This window comes from Erigeron canadensis, chromosome 5, assembly GCF_010389155.1.
Source record: "Erigeron canadensis isolate Cc75 chromosome 5, C_canadensis_v1, whole genome shotgun sequence".
NCBI lineage: Eukaryota > Viridiplantae > Streptophyta > Magnoliopsida > Asterales > Asteraceae > Erigeron > Erigeron canadensis.
In genome coordinates, this window is record NC_057765.1 from 2,653,255 (window position 1) to 2,673,909 (window position 20,655).

Consider the following 20,655-nt stretch of genomic DNA (forward strand, 5'->3'; position numbering starts at 1 on the left):
GCTAGGATGGTTTTTGAGTCGTGCACTCAGGTCTCAGAATGCGCCAACTTATCACTTTTTATATATAAAAAAAAATGTTAAAAGTACAAATTAGTCAGCTAAAAAAATTCCCTCAAAATTTAAATATGGACTCATTTGCTTGGAAGCCCAATCCATTAACATGGGCTCGAGTGCTCAACTTCCTTTTTTTTGTTTGTTTCTACAAAAGGTACATCATCTGATCATCATACATATGATAAAAATGATTAGAAAAACTGTATTTTAGTTGTCTCGAATTCCAGACATGGAAAATACATTTTCACAAAAGTTGAGGGTTTCTTCTCAATTAAATGTCGTGCAATTAGGCAGTTTAGTTGAGAGTTTCTCCTCCTACAAGGTATTGGAGGTGAAACCGGCTCTCTAACGTAGACCCAGTTAAGACAATATATGTTAGATCCTCTGCTACGAATAATCCACAACTTTCAAAAATAAAATACAACGATAACCTTGTCTAAATTCTAATAGAGCAATTTAGAAGACTTTGTGCATCTGAAATTGTGAATGCTAATGACTTTCTCCTCTTTATTATACATTTATATAATTAGATTTCAATAAAAATGCATTCTCTTGATGTTTGATGAATAACCTGGGTGTAGTATGAGCCCGTGGATTTTCCTACTAGTTACAATGTGGTCTTAGATAATCTGTTTTAAATCATGATCTGGAGGACGTGTTATCCACGTTCTCCAACGATGAGTTAAGGATGAGTTGATGTCATCCACATTTTCTCACGATGAGTCTAATTTTTTTCTTTTATAAAAAAAATATAATGTTTATTCAATTTAATTGGGATTATCCTTTTAATCCAAAAACTTAATGTAATCATTGTTAATAGGGATAAGTACATGAGAATGTAATGAATTATACATAAATGTTTATGTTGTGTAATGAACTATTAAAATATTTATTGTATGCAATTAACTTTCAAATATCGGTTATTGGACGTACCCGACTTATCAACAACATACAAGTGGCAGCTTATATAGTTGTCACATATGCCCGAGTACATCAAATAACAAAGATTTGAAAGTTTATTAAATACAATAAACATCTTATTAGTTCATTACTATATTACATTATCAAGTACTTATCCTTTATTATTATTATTTTTTTATTATTATTTTTGAACAACAAATACTTATCCCTTATGAATATTTACATGAAAAAAAGTAGTATTAATAATTTCAAAAGAAAGCTATTTTATAGTTTAGACTACCAAAAAAACCTTGTTTTAGGATGTATCCAATATTCCAATATCGAAATCCATAAACCAACCACAAGAAGAAAGAAAGACTCGTTTATGCAAAATCCTACAAACTTAAATGACCAAAAGAAAAAAAATAAAAAAAAAAAAAACCCAAATCCCACGTCATAAAATTGGGAGAAACCTCATATAGTCCGACATTTTTTACCCCAAAAATCCAAAATACAATAATTAAAATTAAAAAAAAAATCATCAATCAAAGAAGGGGAAGAAGAAGAAGATGATAGTATTGAAAAGTTCAGAAGGAGAAATATTCGAAGTGGAAGAACGTGTTGCAATGGAATTTAGTATAATAAAAGATATGTTTGGAGAGGATTGTTCTGGTATTACTCTTCCTTTATCAAATGTTCCCAGCAACATTCTTTCTAAAGTCATTCACTATTGCAAGAAGCATGTTGAATTTCAATCAAAATCAAATGATGATGACGTGGCTTCTGGAGATGATGATGATGATCTGAAATCTTTTGATTCCGAGTTTGTTAAAGTTGATAAGCATACCCTTTTAGACCTCATTCAGGTTTCCTTATTTCTCTTCTCTTTATTTCTTTATATATATATACTTATTGATTTTTTATTTTTTTTAAAAGTATTTAATGAATGTTTTGTGATCTGGGTGTGTATAATTTGTGATTATTATGCTGTTTCTTGGTTGTGAAAACTTGGGGATTTTTTTCTTTGTTTTAAGTTTAGGCTAGTCGCATTAAGTTTTTGTTTCTTTTTTTTTTATAGAACATGAGAGGTTATTCTCAATATAAATAGTGGAGAATTGTTTTTGAAAATGCGGTTAAATGTTATTGTTTTCTTGTTTTATAATATGTATGTACCTTTGCACATATATAAAGTAAGCACCCAATATACCTCGATGGATATGAGGGAGGTTAAGATGTAGACAACCTTGCCCCTACCACGACGGTGTAGAGAGGCTGCTTTCAGGTTCTATTTAAGATAGAATACGACATCCAGCCTTGCAAGGCCAGACCTCTGTTTCAAGGGTATTTTTTTTTCGAACATTCAGTTGGTATACCACATCGGGGAAACCTCACCGTATAGGTATAATGGTGAAGCCTTGCACGTACCCTAGACAACGAGATGTTGACTATGATCCGTTACAAGTATTCAAAGGGAAACACCCAAGGTTTTGCCATCCATAGGGATCGAACTTAGGACCTTTGGTAAAACCGGGAGTGCCTCTGACCAGCGGGGCTGACCTTCATTGGCAGGCAAGGGTAGGGGTGTTAACCAGTTATCCAACCTTGCTGGTTACCTTTGCATTATATATATATATATATATATAGGGTAAGGTTCATGTGAAAACCTTTCACATATGAACATATGTAATACGGAGTATTAAGTATAATTTGATCTATTCATATTTGCACCAATTTGTTCACATATACTACTCAAGTATGAACATCAAGTATAATTTAAAGGTTCTTGTGGTTCTTTCAATTCAAATGGTTTTCACCTGAACCTTTTCATATATATATATATATATATATGGTAATGCTTTTTTAAATGAAGGTGTCATTCACAGAACATATGTGGGCTAATGGGCATGTTTACATGTAATAATGTAGTAGGAACAGTGATGTGTGTGTGCTCAGTTTTGATTTAATGAGTTTGTGACTATCATATATTATGCTGTTTGTTTGTTATGAAATAGCATGTGATTGGGTTACTGATTAGTCACTTTTTATTAGGTGGTTGGTATAGGTATGTATAGTGAAAATTTTGTATAGACTAGAGAGAAACTATGTTTTATATATGGATGACCTCCACAAAGTATACAAGGGCGTGTCTGGTTTGGAGAAAAGACCTCCTTTGTTGGGTAGAGAGAAATGGCCCCGTATGTTTGTTAGAGCCTGAGAAAGGAGAACGCAAAGAAATGGATACTTGAGAAATGTAATTATGTGTATTATGATTTCTCTCATTTTGTTGAAAAAACTATTTTCCTGGATTTCCGGTATAAAAAGTAGAACAAGGATAAAACAATGTTTTGTTATGATCGTCATGATGTTTGTTTCGACTCTATTGTTGTCTAGTTTGTGCTAATTCTAGATGTGGGAGCGTTTTAAATTACAGGAGTTAACGTCCACTGTTGCATTTGTTCTGATAGGATTGAACATCACTTTGGGAAGTATGAAACTTTTTCTTGTTTCATTGGCTGTTTCTTTGTATTTAGAAACAATTGTTCTTATCTGCTTCTCATTTGTTGTCATATAAGTAATAAGTGTGTGTTCATTATATTGAATACGCCGCCAAAGTTTAGAGTTGATTTTTGTGAGTTAATTGCTTGCGTTGTTTCTTTTACTTGGGTACCTCTATTGAGGTCGTGTGATTTCTTGATTGTCAACGGGTTGGTAGGGGCTTATAATTTTTATAGTATTTTAGACGACTTTTGGTATTGTGTTTTGAAAGTGATCTGCTACGATCCCACCTTTGGCCAAGTTTGGGATTGGTTGGTGGTTTTTAAATGTAGGTGTCACCTCCCAAATGATATTTAGCTCATATCAGCTTGTCATTTGGTTGATATATGTAGTTGTGTCTATGTTGTGGTTCTTGTTTACTCTATATGGTTCACTGTATCACTGATCTTTCTTTTTCTTGTTTGTATGCACTGTTGTTTTCCTTGTTTTTATGATTCATTTTGGTGGTTTCAGGCTGCTAACTATCTCAACATTAAGAGCTTGCTGGACTTGACATGCAATACTGTGTCTGACTTAATTAAGGGGAAGACTCCACGAGAAATTCTCAACTTCTTCAATTTCAATAATGAACTCACCCCCGAGGAGGAAGAGAAGATCCGCAGGGAGAATGCCTGGGCTTTTGACTAAATCAAGTTTAAGCTAAATCTATCTTATTATGCTAGTAGTAGTATATAATATGGGGTCTTTTCTGCGTTGCTTAGTAGCAAACATCTAACATTTTTTTTAATGTGGTCTCTACCTTGGGTAAAGGTTCACCCCGGTGAATATAAAAGGGTGTCGACCAATTCTCCTAATGGAAGGTTGATAAAGACTTTTATTGGAGACGATAGTCGAACTAGGGACCTATACCGTCTTTATTGTAGTGTCTTAAACTTATCTTTTGCCACCTGTTCAGAGGTTTAGAAGCTTGTTTTCTTAATTTTTAATGGCTCTCTTTTGATCGTTATGTTGCTTATAATGTGTCTTAGTATCTATTTGGTTTCCGTGATCGTTTATACATACTATTTACCTGCTAGGACAGAAAATTGACAGTACTATATGATATCAAAGGTGTGAACCTGTTGAGTTATATACAGACTAATATCACCTTGGCTAGGTTGGTTTGGACCGACCATATGAATTAATTGACCTGGCCCTGGTCTCTGGCTTAGCAAAGCCTTTGACGAGTCTTTATAAGTTTGCTGGTCTGGGTCATTGAGATTACAAATGTAATCTTGTCAATGCCAGAATTTATACTAGTTGCAAAACCGGATCTTTCTTGTCAATCCCCGACACCGCCCCCCAAAAAGTGCTTGTTGGATTGGTATTTGGCTCTAGATATCGTGATCCAAAGGATTGTACATTCACCAAGGGAGAAACACTGTTAAATGTATAAATTTAGAATCGTGCAGGCAACTAACTAGGCATGTTTAGTTTGGTCCTTAGGTTACTGCTTCAATATAGTTTAGTTCAAAAAACCAAATTTGCTTCTCTTTTCTTCTTATTTCCAAGTTTGAAACTATATTAATGGCATCGCAAATCAGAGTACATTGAACACGGTATGTAATGGTTTATTTGAAACTATATTGATGGCTATATATGTTCCATGGTGGGAGCGTTTCTGGAGACGATAAGCGGATAGCCATATGAGAGCCGGATTCTTCAATAACATGTAACCATCTAGAGAGCAAGCAGGATGCACCACAATGATCTTGGGTTTTTATTTGCACAAAAGCAGTCAATACTACATATATTATTTTATTCAATCTATTCTTCTCTTTAAATTGCATTAAAGTTTAAAAAAATTTAATATCATCCATTGCCAAATGCCATTGTGATAATTTCTTTGCTTACTTCTAAGTATTCAAAGTTTTATATGTATCATTCTATAATTCGTAGTCATCCATTAGTTTTTTCAAAAATTTATCATTTACTATACGCATAAATAGTCATAATGGCTCGACTCAGGGCCCTTATCTAGCGTTCGAGTATATTTAGTTTTTCACATATGTACCAAATGTACTATACCAAATATACTAAAACAGGATTAACAGCACATATGATCATAGTATTTAAACGACATGTTCTTTTTAGTTTATATTAATAAATCTTAATATTTAGTACCACGTATAATTAAAAATTAATATTTATTTTTTATACTTTAAACTAAAATGTCATTTTACGTATGTAGATAGTAGACATCTACTTCCTATATTTTATATTTTAATTTTAATTTAATCTATTCTAACTAATAATATGTTAGCGTATAGTATCCTCTGATTTATTTCTGTAAGTAGAAAGAAAAACTAATAAATGCAAAAATATCAATATCATGATAAAAAGGAATGAAAATATACATAATCAGTCCATTATCCATATATTGTACGTAATCCATATATTGTACGTAATTTTTAATAGTAAAGTTGATATAACGTTATGGTATGTTCTCTATTGTATAGTGTATTTATTCGTGTGTACAATTACAGAGACATGTTTACTATTTATAAGGGAGTTATTTCATGAAGTAGGATAATTGTATTATTATCAGGTCCAGTTTTGAGAATTCGGATGTCAAAGATGGCCGGTGGAAAATATGACCTTGTCAAAAGATCAGACAAACAAAATACTCGAGCTTTGACTTAATCGTTTGCAGCCCTGGTTACCCAACCGGGCTATCAAGAACCCACCGATCTTGCTAGTTTCCGCATATAGCATGACGCCATTTAATATTCTAGTTAAATGTTCTGTGCAAAAAAAAACATGACTTATTTGGACCCAGAGAAACTTACAAGGTTGACTCCATATTAAAAAAAAAACTTTTTTAAGCAGCAAAGTTCAATCAAAAAAGCCCAAAAGTGAGCAATTACACTAGGTGCTAAAAGGTTTACAACAATCAACATATATAGTTGGAAAAAATTAGTAACCTATTTATATGAATTTCCTATTAAAGGTAATCTATTTTGTTTTCGTCTATTTAAAGGATTATATTTTCAAAAAATTTCTAATGAAGGGTATCTCGTTAGTTTTTGACAGACTAAGCTCGTTAAGTGCCACATCATCGATGCCATGTCATCAATTTTGCTAACGTGGCACTTGACTTTGACGTGGCACTTGACTTGACTTTTACCGGTCAAAGTCAAACGCCAAGTCAGCAAAACTAATGACGTGGCATCAATGATGTGGCACTTCACGAGTTTCGTCTGTCAAAAAACTAACGAGATACCCTTTATTAGGAATTTTTTGAAAATAGGATCATTTAAATAGACGAAAACAAAATAGGTTACCTTTAATAGGAAATTCGTGTAAATAGGTTACCTTTGTATGAATTTAACCCTATATAGTTTGGTAATATAAATAAGGGTTAAGTATCTGGAAGTGTAAGTAACTTTTACATTTTTCCTATAGTGTGAATGTAACTTTCATTTGATTCATTGTATGTAACTAACCCGCTAAATTTGAACGATTAATGTAAAATTTTTACGTTGACCAATCAAAAACTTCTACGTGGCAGCTCATATGGTATGCCACATATACACTTTTACATTAATCGTTCACTTTAGCGAGTTAGTTACATACAATGAACTAAATGAAAGTTACATTCACACAATAGCAAAAAGGGATAAGTATCTTGGAATGTAACAAACTTTGAACGAATGTCTATAGTAGGAAATAACTAAAGTTGTGTGTATTTTATGTAAACAACTCGAAAATAATGTTTATTGTATGTAAGAAAATGTATTCAACCAATTAAAATCAGACAAGTGACACCTCTATATGGTTGTCACATATGTTTTCTTACATACAATAAACATTTTTTAAAGTTGTTTACATACAATATACACAACTTTAGTTATTTCCTACTATAGACATTCGTCTAAAGTTTGTTACATTCCAAGATATTTATCCCTAGCAAAAATGTACAAGTTACTTACACCTCTAAATACTAAACATTATAAATAAAAAGTTAGTAAGTTACATATGCAAGTAGTAAAATAGAACATACAAAAAACAACTCAAGGTCAAAGTCAAAAACCAACTGTGGTGGGTCAGTTTGGTGACTTCATATTACATAAAATTAAAGCAAACAAGGAAGTTTGTGAGATGATGCAATAATCTCTTATTGATGTATAAAAAAGATAGTACCATGTCATGAGCCTGTTATTTTATTTGAGCTCTGAAGCAGCCTTCATGTCCAAAAACCATGTGATACCTCTTTCAGGTGAAATATTTTGTACAGGCAATGGGTATGTTGGTCCTCGAATGCACTACTTGTGTTTGATTAACTAACTTGTAATACAAATATGAAATAACAAGAATAGAGACGAGAAATAAAGAACTTTGTTTAGTTATATGTATTTCAAACTAAACGATGAAAACATGGATGGTTGTTTATCAACAACAATAAACAGAAAAATATGTTAAGTTTTTGAACACACAAAAACTTAACACATAACTAAAGAGAATAAAGTAAAAACTGTGGAACACACCCACCAATGGTGGCTAGGTCAAGTGATTCCTTTTATAGGCAGATAAGGAATCACATGACTACCCTAGTAGATGTTGACACATGAAGGTTGTCAACTATCTATTGGTGGATCATTCAGATCTGCAGAGGTCTCTTTCCTTCATCTTGTTTGTTTCCAAAAACGGTATGAAAGAGAAACTCCATTGCACCGAAGTAGTACAAGGTCACATGTCTTCATCTTGATCTTTCAACACGTGTCCTTGGGACCATTCTTCTATTCTTCAAATTCCCGCTCATATTTGACTTACAAATACTGGACGATGAGTCATTGAACATATCCTTTAGACTTTGAAGATAGATCATGCTTGCAGATATATGTGCTCGCTGATATGTGTGCTCGCCGAGAGCTCGCTGAATGAGTCACTCGCTGAGTCCCTCAGCGAATCCCTGATCCAACAATCTCCCCCTATTCGCTAAGGAGACTCAGCTGAATAGAAGGTTTGTAATAACAGATATTTGACAAGACATCTTTGGTATAATGTTGATTTTATATATATATGACAAACATGTTATAAGATATCAACATTACAATTTTATAAACAATCTATTCCCACATGCATTCTTCATTGGCCTTAATTAATTCAGCATCATTTTGTCTTTCTGGCTTCAGCAGTTCTCTATCAATCAGCTTCACAAACTCTTGATTGTTAGAAGACATGATGCAGTATTTCCTAATCTTTACCAGAAATGCCGAGGAAGCAATGCTAATTTCATTTGTTCGAAAGAACAGTTCATGACCATGAACATTACAGAAACACAATCCTCCCAGCTTTTCATCATACTCTCCATCAACAAAAAGAGTTCTTGATGGCATTTTTAAGTTGAGAAGTGGCTCTTCTTCAATGTTTGCTTTCGGGACAGCTCTGAGAATAGAAGGGAGCTGAGAGACTGCTTGACCAGCAGCTGTCCTCTTGGTGCCACTTCTTGGTTGCTGGGGAGGAGGAGGAGGATAAGGATGTCTGGCAGAGCTGAGCAAAGAATCTTTCACTTTGTATTTTCGTTCTTTGCTTCTAATGTCTTTGATCTGCTCTCCAGCCATCTTGAGTAGAGGATCATATTGTGGTGTCTTCTTATCTTTGATCAGCTTGAAAATCTCGATCCACTCAGTTGGCCCAAGTGTAGAAGGTTTGACATTCTTCAGATTGAACAGCTTGGGCATTCCTCTTCTTTGAATACATAAGTTCATGCCCTGCTGAGTGAGAGTAGGAGTTACCTTGAGAATTTCTTCTTCTCTTTGTCTGATCTCTCTTGTCTTGAGATAAGCTGCCTGACTCTCCTCCAAGGTTTTAGCTTTATTAGCAAAGAATTGCTCCTCGTTCCTCTTGAGAGCAGCCAAACCCAATTTTCTCGTTTCTTCATCAGCGCCTTTCAATTCTTCATTGATAATCTGCTCACTGATGAACTTAGCTGACAACTCTTCTTCTTTCTTTTTGCTTAGTATTTCATGTTGAGCCACAATTTCTTCTGGAGAAAGATCAGTAGAGGCAGTTGTTGATTTTGGAAAGGCTCCAAACATCAATTTTTCTTGTTGACGAGGTTTGGGTAGCTTGCTTTGAGAAACCATGACTGCTTTACCTTTTTCAGCAAATCTCTTTTCAAGAGCAGCATGGAACTCAGGGGTTGGTTTAAAAGAAGATACATTGATTGGCCTCGCTGGCACAACTTCAGCAGGCTTTGAAGCAACTTCAGTAAGACCAGCTGGCACCTCCTCAGCCGTCTTCTTAACAACTTCTTCATTTACTTTCTTCCCCTCAACATCAACCTTCTCTGCTTCATCATTTTTTCTTTCTTTTGTTTGCTCCCCCTCAACATTTGCTTCAGTTTCAATACTTTGGGAACCAAGGGGAGCATTTTCAGCCTGAATTTTGTCAGTTGGGACCTCCCCAGCTGTTTTCTCCCCCTTGGAAGCAGCGGAGGCATCAACGGCTTCCATTTTTGTTTTAAGGAGGCCCAACATCTCATGCATCATGCCTTTCAGTTCACCAACTTCTGTTTCTAGTTTGGACGTTCGATCATCAGAAGTGGCAGCAGAGGAAGATTGTGATTTGAGAGAAGAGATTTCTTGGGTGAGAGTGGTTAGAAAATCATCTTGATGCTTGGAAAAAGTAGAGACGGTGTGATTTAGTTGATTCAAATGGGCGGTGAAGAGAATGTTTGATTGAGAAAGTTGATGAAGTGAAGAAACAAGACCAGGAACTTCAGTGGCCAAGTTAGATTTTAGGAACTCATCCTTTAACTTTTCAAGAGAAGCTGAGATAGAAGAGTTTGAGGTGCTAACCCGTTTCATGCTGGCATCAAGTAAAGTTTGATTTTGACGAAGAAGGCGCTCATGAGTTAGCTCGCTTGCACGATGAGCCTTCTTGATTCCAAATATGTTGTCCTTAAGTTCAGCTAGCTCATCTTGCAAAATATCATTCCCAGCGACCAACTCACCAAACTTCGCTCAAGCCCCTAGGTTTAGCTTAGCTACTTTGTCAACAAACCATGCATATAAGTATCCATGTCTATTTCCTTGACTTTGGCATACTTGCACCCTTCTTAAGATTTCTTGCAGCTGGTACGTTTCCACATAGTCCAAACCAGGCAAGTTGATAGCAGTGAAGGCAGTAGTCGCTTCTTGTGGAGAAGGCACTTTCAAGTTCTTCAGTGACACTGGGTATTTGCTACAAGGAAGGCCAAAGAAGTCAGGATGATGTAGTGGTGGCACTTCCATTATTATTTCATCATCCACCTCCTCAGCTTCAACATATACTGCAGGCTTCATTTTCACAATTTTGCACATCATAATTCTCTTTTGAAGCTCAGCATCGTCTAATTTGAGTTCAAATTCTACAAAGTGACCATCAAGTTCAAACTTAGCAGTGGGCTTTGGAGAGAATCTTGGAGGAGGTGGCATGTCATCAAGAATATCATCAAAATGATTGGGAGAAGAGATAAGCACATATCCCAAGTCTTCAGCCAAAAACCCACTAACAACATCTTCCTCACTTTCTTCGGCAGCAGCGAGTGTGATTTCGGCTTCATCATTTAATGGGTCGAACTCACTGCCAGCTTCTTCATCTGTAAGATTACCAAAAATATATGTCTCGACCTGGTGCCTCAACCTCAGTGTGTTGTTCCACTGCAGTTATTTAATGGGTCGAACTCACTGCAGTTTCCAAGACAGAAGTAGATTGAGGGTTAAGGGAACCTGGTGCCTCAACCTCAGTGTGTTGTTCCACCAAGGTATCATTGGCCGTAGAGGGTGTTGACTCTAGCATCACCTGTGATCTGGCTGCTGTCAATGACTCAGAGGGTATTTGAGAAGAAGGGGGAATATTTATTTGGGGTGGATTTGGACTTAGACCTCTAGTGGGTTGGGGTGACCCAATATCTTCACCAACCTCTCCTACAGAAATTTGAGGTGGTTGCTTGCTGCTCCCATTTAACTCGTCAACAGCCTGTTGGGAGGCTGCTGATGGGGTGGTTTGGGTACTATTGTCCTTGGGCGTAGAGGACATCCTAACCTTTGGTTTGCCCTTTGTATCACTCCGCTTTCGTTTTGGGACGACAGTGGAGGGTGAAGATTGAATATTTTTAGTTGGGGATGCTGCCTTAGATTTTCTTTTGGCTTGTTTGGAGGCTTTGGAGGTCGCTGGGGGGTTTTCCAGCGAACCAGCCTCGGAAGGCATTTGGGCATCCACAGCGACCGTATCAGCCACTTCATCAGAAAGAAGTGCTACCTCCCAGTCGCTGTCTTTGGGGTATAGAGAGGAGTTTAAGGAAAATAATACCTCTTTCATGTGTGAGGTGAGCCTTGCAACAAGATGTTCAGCTGGCTGCTTGTATAGGTTGTTCCCAACCCTTGCAATTGGGATTGTTGAAGCTTCTGGCAGCGAGTAGGCATCACCAAGTGCTTCCTTGAAAATTACTGAGAATAGTCTAACAAAAGGCACTGTATGTGACCTATTGTTCATGGAGATCTTGTTCTTCATGTCGTTGAAGATCATCAGCCCATAATCAACAAACCTCCCTTCTGCGAGCGCATGAATCATAAGCATTGAAGTAGTGGATGCCTGATTGTAAGACCCAGAATTTCCACCCATACACTGAATTACATGGGTAAAAAGAACTCTCCAGATCCCTGGAAGATTTTGCTTGAGAGGATTGTTGGAGATTGTGGATGGAGGGTTCTTTAGATTGTAGTTAAACCCAATCGACGGCAGCCATGCTTTCCATTCACTTTCAGTAGCAGGCTCCACAAAGTTGTTTTCACTGGTTTCTTGAGGAAACCCTAACGTTTGGCGAAGGGACGCCGGAGTGATAGTGATGGTTTTTGTCCCTTCCCTAACTGTACCACTGATGGACTTAGTTTCATCATCATAGTTACAAGTCCACCAGAATTCTCTTAGAAGATGCACAAAGATCTTCTCAGGATCAGCCATTATACATTGACTGGCAGGAGATGCATGGATGAAATCCAGCATTAGCTTATATCCTTTTGTACCTTTCGGTACGTCAGACGAGCCGAGATGGTTATTAGGCTTATCAACCATCTCAGAAGCATTGAAAGAGATCTTAGAAGATTTTACGATATTAGAAGATGGAGAAAAGGAAGAGGAATTTAGATAAGATTTCTGAGTGGCGGCGGAAGCAGCTGGAGTTTCAGAAGATGAAGCCATTTTTGCTTTTAGTAAAGAGATGTGAAGATGCAAAGAACGAAGAATGTAAAGATTAAGATTTAGAAAAGATGAATAATTTTTTGAGAGATTCTGAAAGTTGGAAAGAAGATGAATAGTTGAAAGAAAGCGTGAGAATGAAAGTATGGGTATAAGTTTGTATATATAGGGTGTGGTGAAGGAATGTGATTGGTCAGAAACGAAAAGACAAAAGAGAGTTTTTCTCTCTCCTCATTTTCAACATCTACAGTTGCTTAACAACTGTAAACCTATATATATTTATATATAAAACACTTTGTGAGTAACGTTTTGAAAAAAAAATATTTACAAAATACTTGAGTGTGCGCCGTATGCGTCTGACAGAAACAGACCAACAGAGACACAGTCACAGTCTCAAGTGGACAGATGACGTACTTGAGTAAAACAAGTGGGTAACTTTTTTGTAAAAGTGTATAATATGTGGCACAAAAGACTGCCACGTTGTCAACATAGTTACATCCGAAATAGTGAGTTTCAGATCTAGTCCTATGTTTTATTTAATATGTTTTATTTTATCTAAATAGAACATGTCTCAGCGAACCTATCGATAAGGACATATTTTATATTGGATATCAGCGAGCATATGACACACATAAGGTCGCTGAGATACAATTTTTGGCAAATTGTCAGCCATCAACGGATTTTAGGAGTCTTTGCTATTGGACTAGATGGAAACTTTTTTCCATTGCCTTTATTTTGCTTTTTCCCAAAGCAACAGGGATAAACGGATTTTAGGAGTCTTCACCAATAACCGTTTGCTATTGGACTAGATGGAAACTTTTGGCTTTCCATTGCCTTTATTTTGCTTTTTTCCAAAGCAACAGGGATAAACGGATTTTAGAAGTCTTTACCAATAACCGTTTGCTATTGGACTAGATGGAAACTTTTGGCTTTCCATTGCCTTTATTTTGTTTAGCAAGCAAGACAAACTTAAACTTGCTGACTTACAAGTGATGTGTAAGTTAAATAGCTGAGTCACCATTCAACATCCCCAACCTACTGACAAGATCTTTAAATCTCTTTTCATCTAAGGGTTTTGTGAAGATGTCAACGAGTTGATCATCAGTGGGAATAAAATAAATTTTAACATCCCTTTTCATGACATGGTCACGTATGAAATGATACCTAATGTCTATGTGTTTGGTTTTGGAATGTTGAACAGGATTATGTGTGATAGCAATTGCACTTGTATTGTCACACATAATGGGGATCTTAGTGTAGTCTAAGTCATACTCAGCGAGTTGGTGTTTCATCCAGAGGACTTGTGCACAACAACTCGCTGCCGACACATATTCTGCTTCAGCAGTGGAGATGGACACTGTATGTTGTTTCTTACTAGACCAACTAGTTAACCTCCCCCCCCCCAACAGTTGACATCCTCCACTGGTACTCTTACGATCTAACATGCAGCCAGCATAGTCAGAATCAGAGTAAGCAACAAGATCAAAATTGGACTCCTTGGGATACCAAAGACCTAAGGTCATGGTACCCTTCAGGTATTTGAAGATTCACTTAACAGCAAGAAGATGAGATTCTCTAGGAGATGCTTGATATCTTGCACATAAGCAAATGGCAAACATGATATCAGGACGACTCGCTGTAAGATACATTAGCGAGCCAATCATCCCACGATAGTGAGTGGGGTTCACATGCTTACCATCAGGATCAGCATGGAGATTATTGGGAGGAGACATGAGAGTTGGCTTTGGAGAAATATCAGACATATCAAACTTAGCCAACATGTCTCGAATATATTTTTCCTGGTTGATAAAAATACCATCAGCGAGCTGACGTATTTGCAAACCAAGAGAGAAGGTTAATTCTCCCATCATACTCATTTCAAAATGAGATGACATAAGGGAGCTAAACTTTTTGCATAGTTTAGTGCTCGAGGATCCAAAGATAATGTCATCAACATAAACTTGGACATACAGTATATGAGCACCTTTTCGAAAGATGAAAAGAGTGTTGTCAATGGATCATCGCTGAAAATTGTTCGAGAGGAGAAATTCTGAGAGGGTGTCGTACCAAGCCCTAGGGGCTTGTTTAAGACCGTATAAAGCCTTATTAAGACGATAGACATGATGTGGCTTGGCTGGATCTTCAAAACCAGGTGGCTGTTCGACATAGACTTTTTCATCGAGTTTTCCATTTAGAAAGGCACTCTTAACATCCATTTGATAGACCTTGAAGTCATGATAAGCAGCATGCGCCAAAAATAAGCGTATAGCTTCTAATCTGGCCACTGGAGCAAAGGTTTCATCAAAGTCGACTCCTTCTTCTTGAAGATAACCTTGTGCAACCAGCCTAGCCTTGTTGCGTATAACAACACCGTCTTCGTCCATATTATTTCTATATACCCATTTGGTACCAATGGGTTCCTTACCATGTGGTAAGGGAACTAAAAACCAGACGTACTGTCGTTGAAATTGAGTTAGTTCCTCTTGCATGGCAACAACCCAAGAGGGATCAACCATTGCCTCACCAATATTTTTGGGAGTGATCATTGACAGGAAGTTTACATAAAGACATGTGTTTCTTGTCGCTGATCGAGTGACAATACCCTACTGAGGATCACCAATGACTTGGTGAGCGGGGTGACTTGCTGTCCACCTAAGTGAAGGAACACTTGAAGGACCTAGTTGAGTATCAGTAGAAGATGGAGTGATGGGGACAGCGGGGAGAGGATTGTATGAAGAAAGGTCGATAGTGACAGTGGGTTCAGCGACAGGATGATCAATTGAGTCATTTGAGTGAGTTGAGTTATCATTGATGTTGGAGTCATCAGCAGACTCCATATCCTCAGCATTTGCTGAGGCATCATGAAACTCATCATCAGCGAGATCATCAGCATGAACATCCTTAGTCAACGATCTATTGTTGGCTGAGGAGGCCTGGATTGATCTCAAAATACGCTCGACTGGCTCAATTGAGTAAACATGAGCAACAACTTGTTCCTCATCAGTACACACTGATGTATCATGAGATGTCTGCTGAAGACATTCAGGTAAGGTACAAGGTGCATCGGAAAATGAGTCAGCTTCCTCATTGGAGGGATTAGTGAACTCACTGAATACTTCTTCATAAGAAGAGTTTTGTATGTCTTTTAAAACAGATGAACTTTCATCAAAAGTGACATGAATGGATTTATCTACTTTTTGAAGACGAACATTAAATACCCTAAATGCCTTGCTTATAGATGAGTATCCTACAAAATAACCATCATCTGCTTTGGGATCAAACTTACCTAGGTGATCCCTATTATTCAAAATGAATACAGGGCATCCAAACACATGAAAGTATTTGATTTGAGGTTTCTTACCTCTTAAGACTTCATATGCTGTCTTATCATGTCTTTTGACAATCAGACAGCGATTCTGGGTGTGACAAACTGTGTTAACAGCCTCAGCCCAAAATTTGTTTGGAAGGGAGGACTCACTGAGCATTGTTCTAGCTGCCTCAATAAGGGTTCTATTCCTTCTTTCAGCGACACCATTTTGCTCAGGAGTTCTAACAGACGAGAAATTTTGTGAGATCCCTTGATCATCACAAAAGGATTTAAGAGAGTGATTTCGAAACTCAGTTCCATGATCACTTCTGAGTTCTTTAACCCTTATGCCATTGAGATTTTCCATTTTCTTAATAAAATTTATAATCTCTTCAGCAGCATCACTCTTGGAGTGAAGGAAGATAGTCCAAGTGTATCGCGAATATTCATCCACGATAACTAAGGTGTATTTGCTACCTCTTAGACTTTGGACATTTACAGGACCAAAGAGGTCCATGTGAAGGAGATGAAAGCATCCTTTGACAGAGTTTGCTTGCTTGGTTTTAAAGGAAGCTCTATAGCCTTTACCTTTTTCACAAGCACTGCAAAGTCTGTCCTTTTCAAAGGATAGATGAGGAAGACCACGAACCAAGTTTTTCTTAGCTAGTGAATTTATGGTTTTGAAGTTCACATGCGACAGACGCTTGTGCCATAACCAATTTAGTTCAGCAGCTGACTTGGTAAAGAAACAAGTCTCGCTATCAGTTTTGATAGGAGTGAAGTCAACGAGATATACATCTCGTTTTCTGGGAGCAACCAATACGACTTCCTTATTGATATTTACAACAGTCCCTTGATGTTTATCAAGAATGACTTTGTAGTCAACGTCACAAAGTTGACTAATGCTTATAAGATTGTGTTTTAATCTATTCACATAGGCAACTTTGGAGAATTTGATTAACCCATTTGAGAGGAGACCATAACCTTCAGTTTGTCCGGTTTCTTGAAGAACAACTGAGTTGCTGACAACATTGGGAGCACTAAACTCAACCAACATTGCTGGTCGTCCCCAGGAATTGGAGATGACACTCTGAGAATGAGGAATCTCAATGCGTTGAGAGGCAATATAGTTAGCAAGATTAGTTTGATGAGTTCCAATAGAGTCAGTGACAGAACCAGTGTCAATGATGAAGGATTCATTAAGAGGGCTCTCACTAATCCTGGAGGATGAGGCAGGGTCAGATAATGAGGCGCAGGCTGAAGTGTGAGCACTTGTTTGTACAACCACTTCAGGAGCATCTCTTGAGCCGCTGCAATCAGTTGCAATATGTCCTCTCATGCCACAGAGATAGCATTTCCTGTTTGAGGAGTTATTTTGTTGATTGCTAAGAAGGAATTCCTTGAGTTGAGATGACAAGTCATTGACTTGTTGAGCAAGTTCAACAATTTTGGGATCTAAAGAGGTTGAAGCCTTGGTCTTTGCCTTGGACTTAGGCTTTGATTTTTGCTTGCAAGAATTCCTTGAGAGTGGAGGAGGACCCAAGAGAGATTGACCAGTGGGGTCATCTAGACGAGGAGTGGAAGAGGAGGCCACTTGTGAGCCTCTTAACACACTCCAAGCTTGTTTTAGATTAGTTTGAGAAGAGGAAGTCCTAGGTTGAAGAACTCTGCTGGGAGTAGTGGACTTAGAGGAACGATTTGGAGTAACAGACCTCCCTTGCCTGTGAGGGAGATATTCTCCAATAGGAATAGAAGATTGTATCTGCTGAGAGGACAACTGTCCTCTATTGGGAGTGGCGGATCTCACTTGCTGATGTGGCAAGTGTCCCCTTTGTGGAGTCACACTCCTTACTTGGTGCTGACGAACATTTCCTTGCTGAGGGGTAACACTCCTCATTCGTTGCTGTGGAATGTTTCCTCGCTGAGGAGTGGTTGGTCTGTTGACCGACTAAGGCATCTTACCTCTTTGAGGAGTTGGGTGTCTCAGAATTGATCGAGGTGGAGATGAATGATTTGCTTGCAGATGGGCAACAGATTTAGCTTGAGATGAGCTTTCATGTTGAAACCTAGCATCTCCAAACCTTACTCGTCTCACCATGAGACGTTCATGCTGAGATTCCTCAGCATTTAAAACTTTAGAGGGAAAGAATTAGATGAGATTGACTGAGGTTGTTGTTTAGTATGATCAGCTCGCTGAGGCGTGCTATAGTCATAGGGAGCAGCAACGGTACTTCTTTTGAAGGTCTCAGACATATTCAAAGTAAGTGGCTGAGGAGCAATGGACTTGTACCCATCACTTGAAATGTCTCCATGAAATGTTTCATTTGGAGAGTATTGAATTTTGCCTTCGTGTGGCATCATGCCAACAATAGGCAAATGGGAAAACATGTTATTAGAGGATGAAGATGAGCTAACTATTTTAGCTTCAGAGGAATTTGAAGGGTCGCTGGAGAGAGATGTGGAGGATCCAACGTCCATTTCAGTGTGATAATCATTTCCTTTAACGAAATACCACCTTTTCATTTCCTCAGAAGAAGTAATACCAAATGGAGGAATTGAGATTTCAGGTTTCACATCATCTTTAAAGATGTCAACGATACAGGCAGCAGATTCAAAATCTCCACCTATCACTGCCTGAACTTGTGCAGGGACTTGTTCTTTAAGACATTGATGATGAAACTTAGAAGCTTTTGACCAAGAGGTCACAATCTTCTTGAGATTGAGGACTTCAAGCTTAAGTTTTTCATTCTCAAGCTGAAGCTTTTGAGTCAGCAACTCATGTGACTGAAGTTCAACATGAACATTCTTTAGTCTGTTGAGTTTTTCAGATTTTTCACTCAATTCAGAACTTACTGAAAGGAGTTTTGAGTGTGCTTCAGCACGCAGAGTTTCTACGAACTGAAGATCACATGACAAGGATTCAAGAATTTTGGTCTTGTCCTCATCAGCAGATGAAAGAAATCAGATCAGATTTGATACTTCCCCCTCCTAAATTTATTGTTCACATTTTCTTTTTTATTTATCCCAAAAGGAATCATCTAGTAAGTACTAGGGTGGAGGGAGTCGTAGAACCCATGATGCATCCATCGACCCTGGACCTTAAACGAGTAGTGATACATATCATAAAATCCATAAGACTAGACATGCTGAATAAAAAGGGTCGTAAGCTAGGCGTCTAGGCTAGGCATATCGAATTAAACTATATAAATAATTTTTTTTAAATGACAGTAAGTGTTATATCAATAAACACAGCAGAATTTATTGTCAAAAATTATTATAGATTTTTTTTTTTATGCAAAATCATAATATTAAAATAACATATCTTAAAGGTAGAGTACTATATGACGTATAGAGAAATGGTAATTTGAGAACACCTAATTTCAAAGAAACAAGGGAACAAAATTTCATCCATTTTCCACCATCTTTGATCAATCTGAGCCATTCATTACCACCACCACCACCTCCGATCACCATCAAGGGTGGAGCCCAGACCATAGACCACCACAATCGCCAATCACCGTCATTACCGATCACCCTCATCACCAATCACCCCTTCTATCTCCCCTGTACGAATCATCATCGGGAAAAGATGACGGCGGTGGTGGTGGTGGTGGCCGGGATTCGTGGAAGAAGGCAGCTGCTCATGGTGGTGATAAGTAGTAGCATACTAGCATGGTGGAAGAAGGGAGAGTGGGTTGACCATGTTGCCCCATGCCTAAACCACCTATGATGCTTGATCAAGTAATCAACTCAACTAATAAACATTGATTTTGTTCTCTTTCATCATTCTCACCTTCAATCTTGCCATGTGTCTTGACATGTTTAAGCATATAAATTATATTCATATATTATTTTTCTAAATATATACCTTACTAAGAAATCCATCATAAGCAAGCTTGTAGTTAGAATTAGGATCAGTAAACGGAACAACACATTCATCAATAAAGAATATCAACCATTTTGACCAATCTATCCCACTAGCATAGGGCTCTTCAACTAACTTCCTGTTGATAAAAAAACATAAGTACATAACAGATACTCAACAACAATAACCAACTAACCAACTAACGAACAACGAACTATCTATCTAATAATTACCTGAGAGTATGGATTACAGTACCTCCGGAGAGTACAACAGAGAATGAACCATTTGCAGAGATGAACTTTGAAGATAGATCAGATATATAGTAGGCAAGAGCTCTGGCGACGTGATCCTCCATCTGAAATATGGTTACTTTGGGGGGTGCCATTATTGGAGTACTATAGAGAGTTTGTCTTTTTGCTTTTCCTCAGTTGACAATTGGTAAGAGATATAGGTGTGCCTGTCTGGTGTGTGCGTGTGCACAGTGGTGGCCCCAACAAAGAACCGCCCTTGTGCGCGCGCTCTAGGAAATGCTATTTTAGGTTCGAACAACACCAACTAAACAGTTTAGATAGTCATCAGCAAAAACATTTTCGCAGATGGTACCATTATACAGTACCTTCATTAAGCTACATGCATACATTTGAACTAAGTACCGGCATTTCCTACAAAATTCATTCATTTTTGAATTGAATGTTATATGGAAATGTACGTAAATGCAAAAATTGTATATATTTTCATTAAGAATGTGATTTGCCACTTGAATAACCAATTAATAAAAAAATTAGAAATTGAAGGCTAAGTAAACTTCTTC

The 20,655-nt window shown here is 37.5% G+C and overlaps 2 protein-coding genes across 2 annotated transcripts; one reads left to right on the plus strand and one right to left on the minus strand.

The window, feature by feature from the left end:
• The first annotated feature begins 1,391 nt into the window (after positions 1 to 1,391).
• Positions 1,392 to 4,436, plus strand: LOC122600195 (SKP1-like protein 1B). The gene is made up of 2 exons (XM_043772870.1): positions 1,392 to 1,820; positions 3,964 to 4,436. Exons 1-2 carry the CDS (start codon positions 1,524 to 1,526, stop codon positions 4,135 to 4,137), a joined length of 471 nt encoding a protein of 156 aa, XP_043628805.1. The 5' UTR covers positions 1,392 to 1,523; the 3' UTR covers positions 4,138 to 4,436.
• Positions 4,437 to 19,441: 15,005 nt separating this feature from the next.
• LOC122602414 (probable 6-phosphogluconolactonase 2) lies at positions 19,442 to 20,291 on the minus strand. Its single transcript, XM_043775098.1, has 2 exons — positions 20,078 to 20,291; positions 19,442 to 19,983 (listed from the first exon to the last, which is right to left on the minus strand). The coding sequence occupies exons 1-2, from the start codon at positions 20,227 to 20,229 to the stop codon at positions 19,836 to 19,838; spliced, it is 300 nt and encodes a 99-aa protein (XP_043631033.1). The 5' UTR covers positions 20,230 to 20,291; the 3' UTR covers positions 19,442 to 19,835.
• Between the last annotated feature and the right edge of the window lie 364 nt (positions 20,292 to 20,655).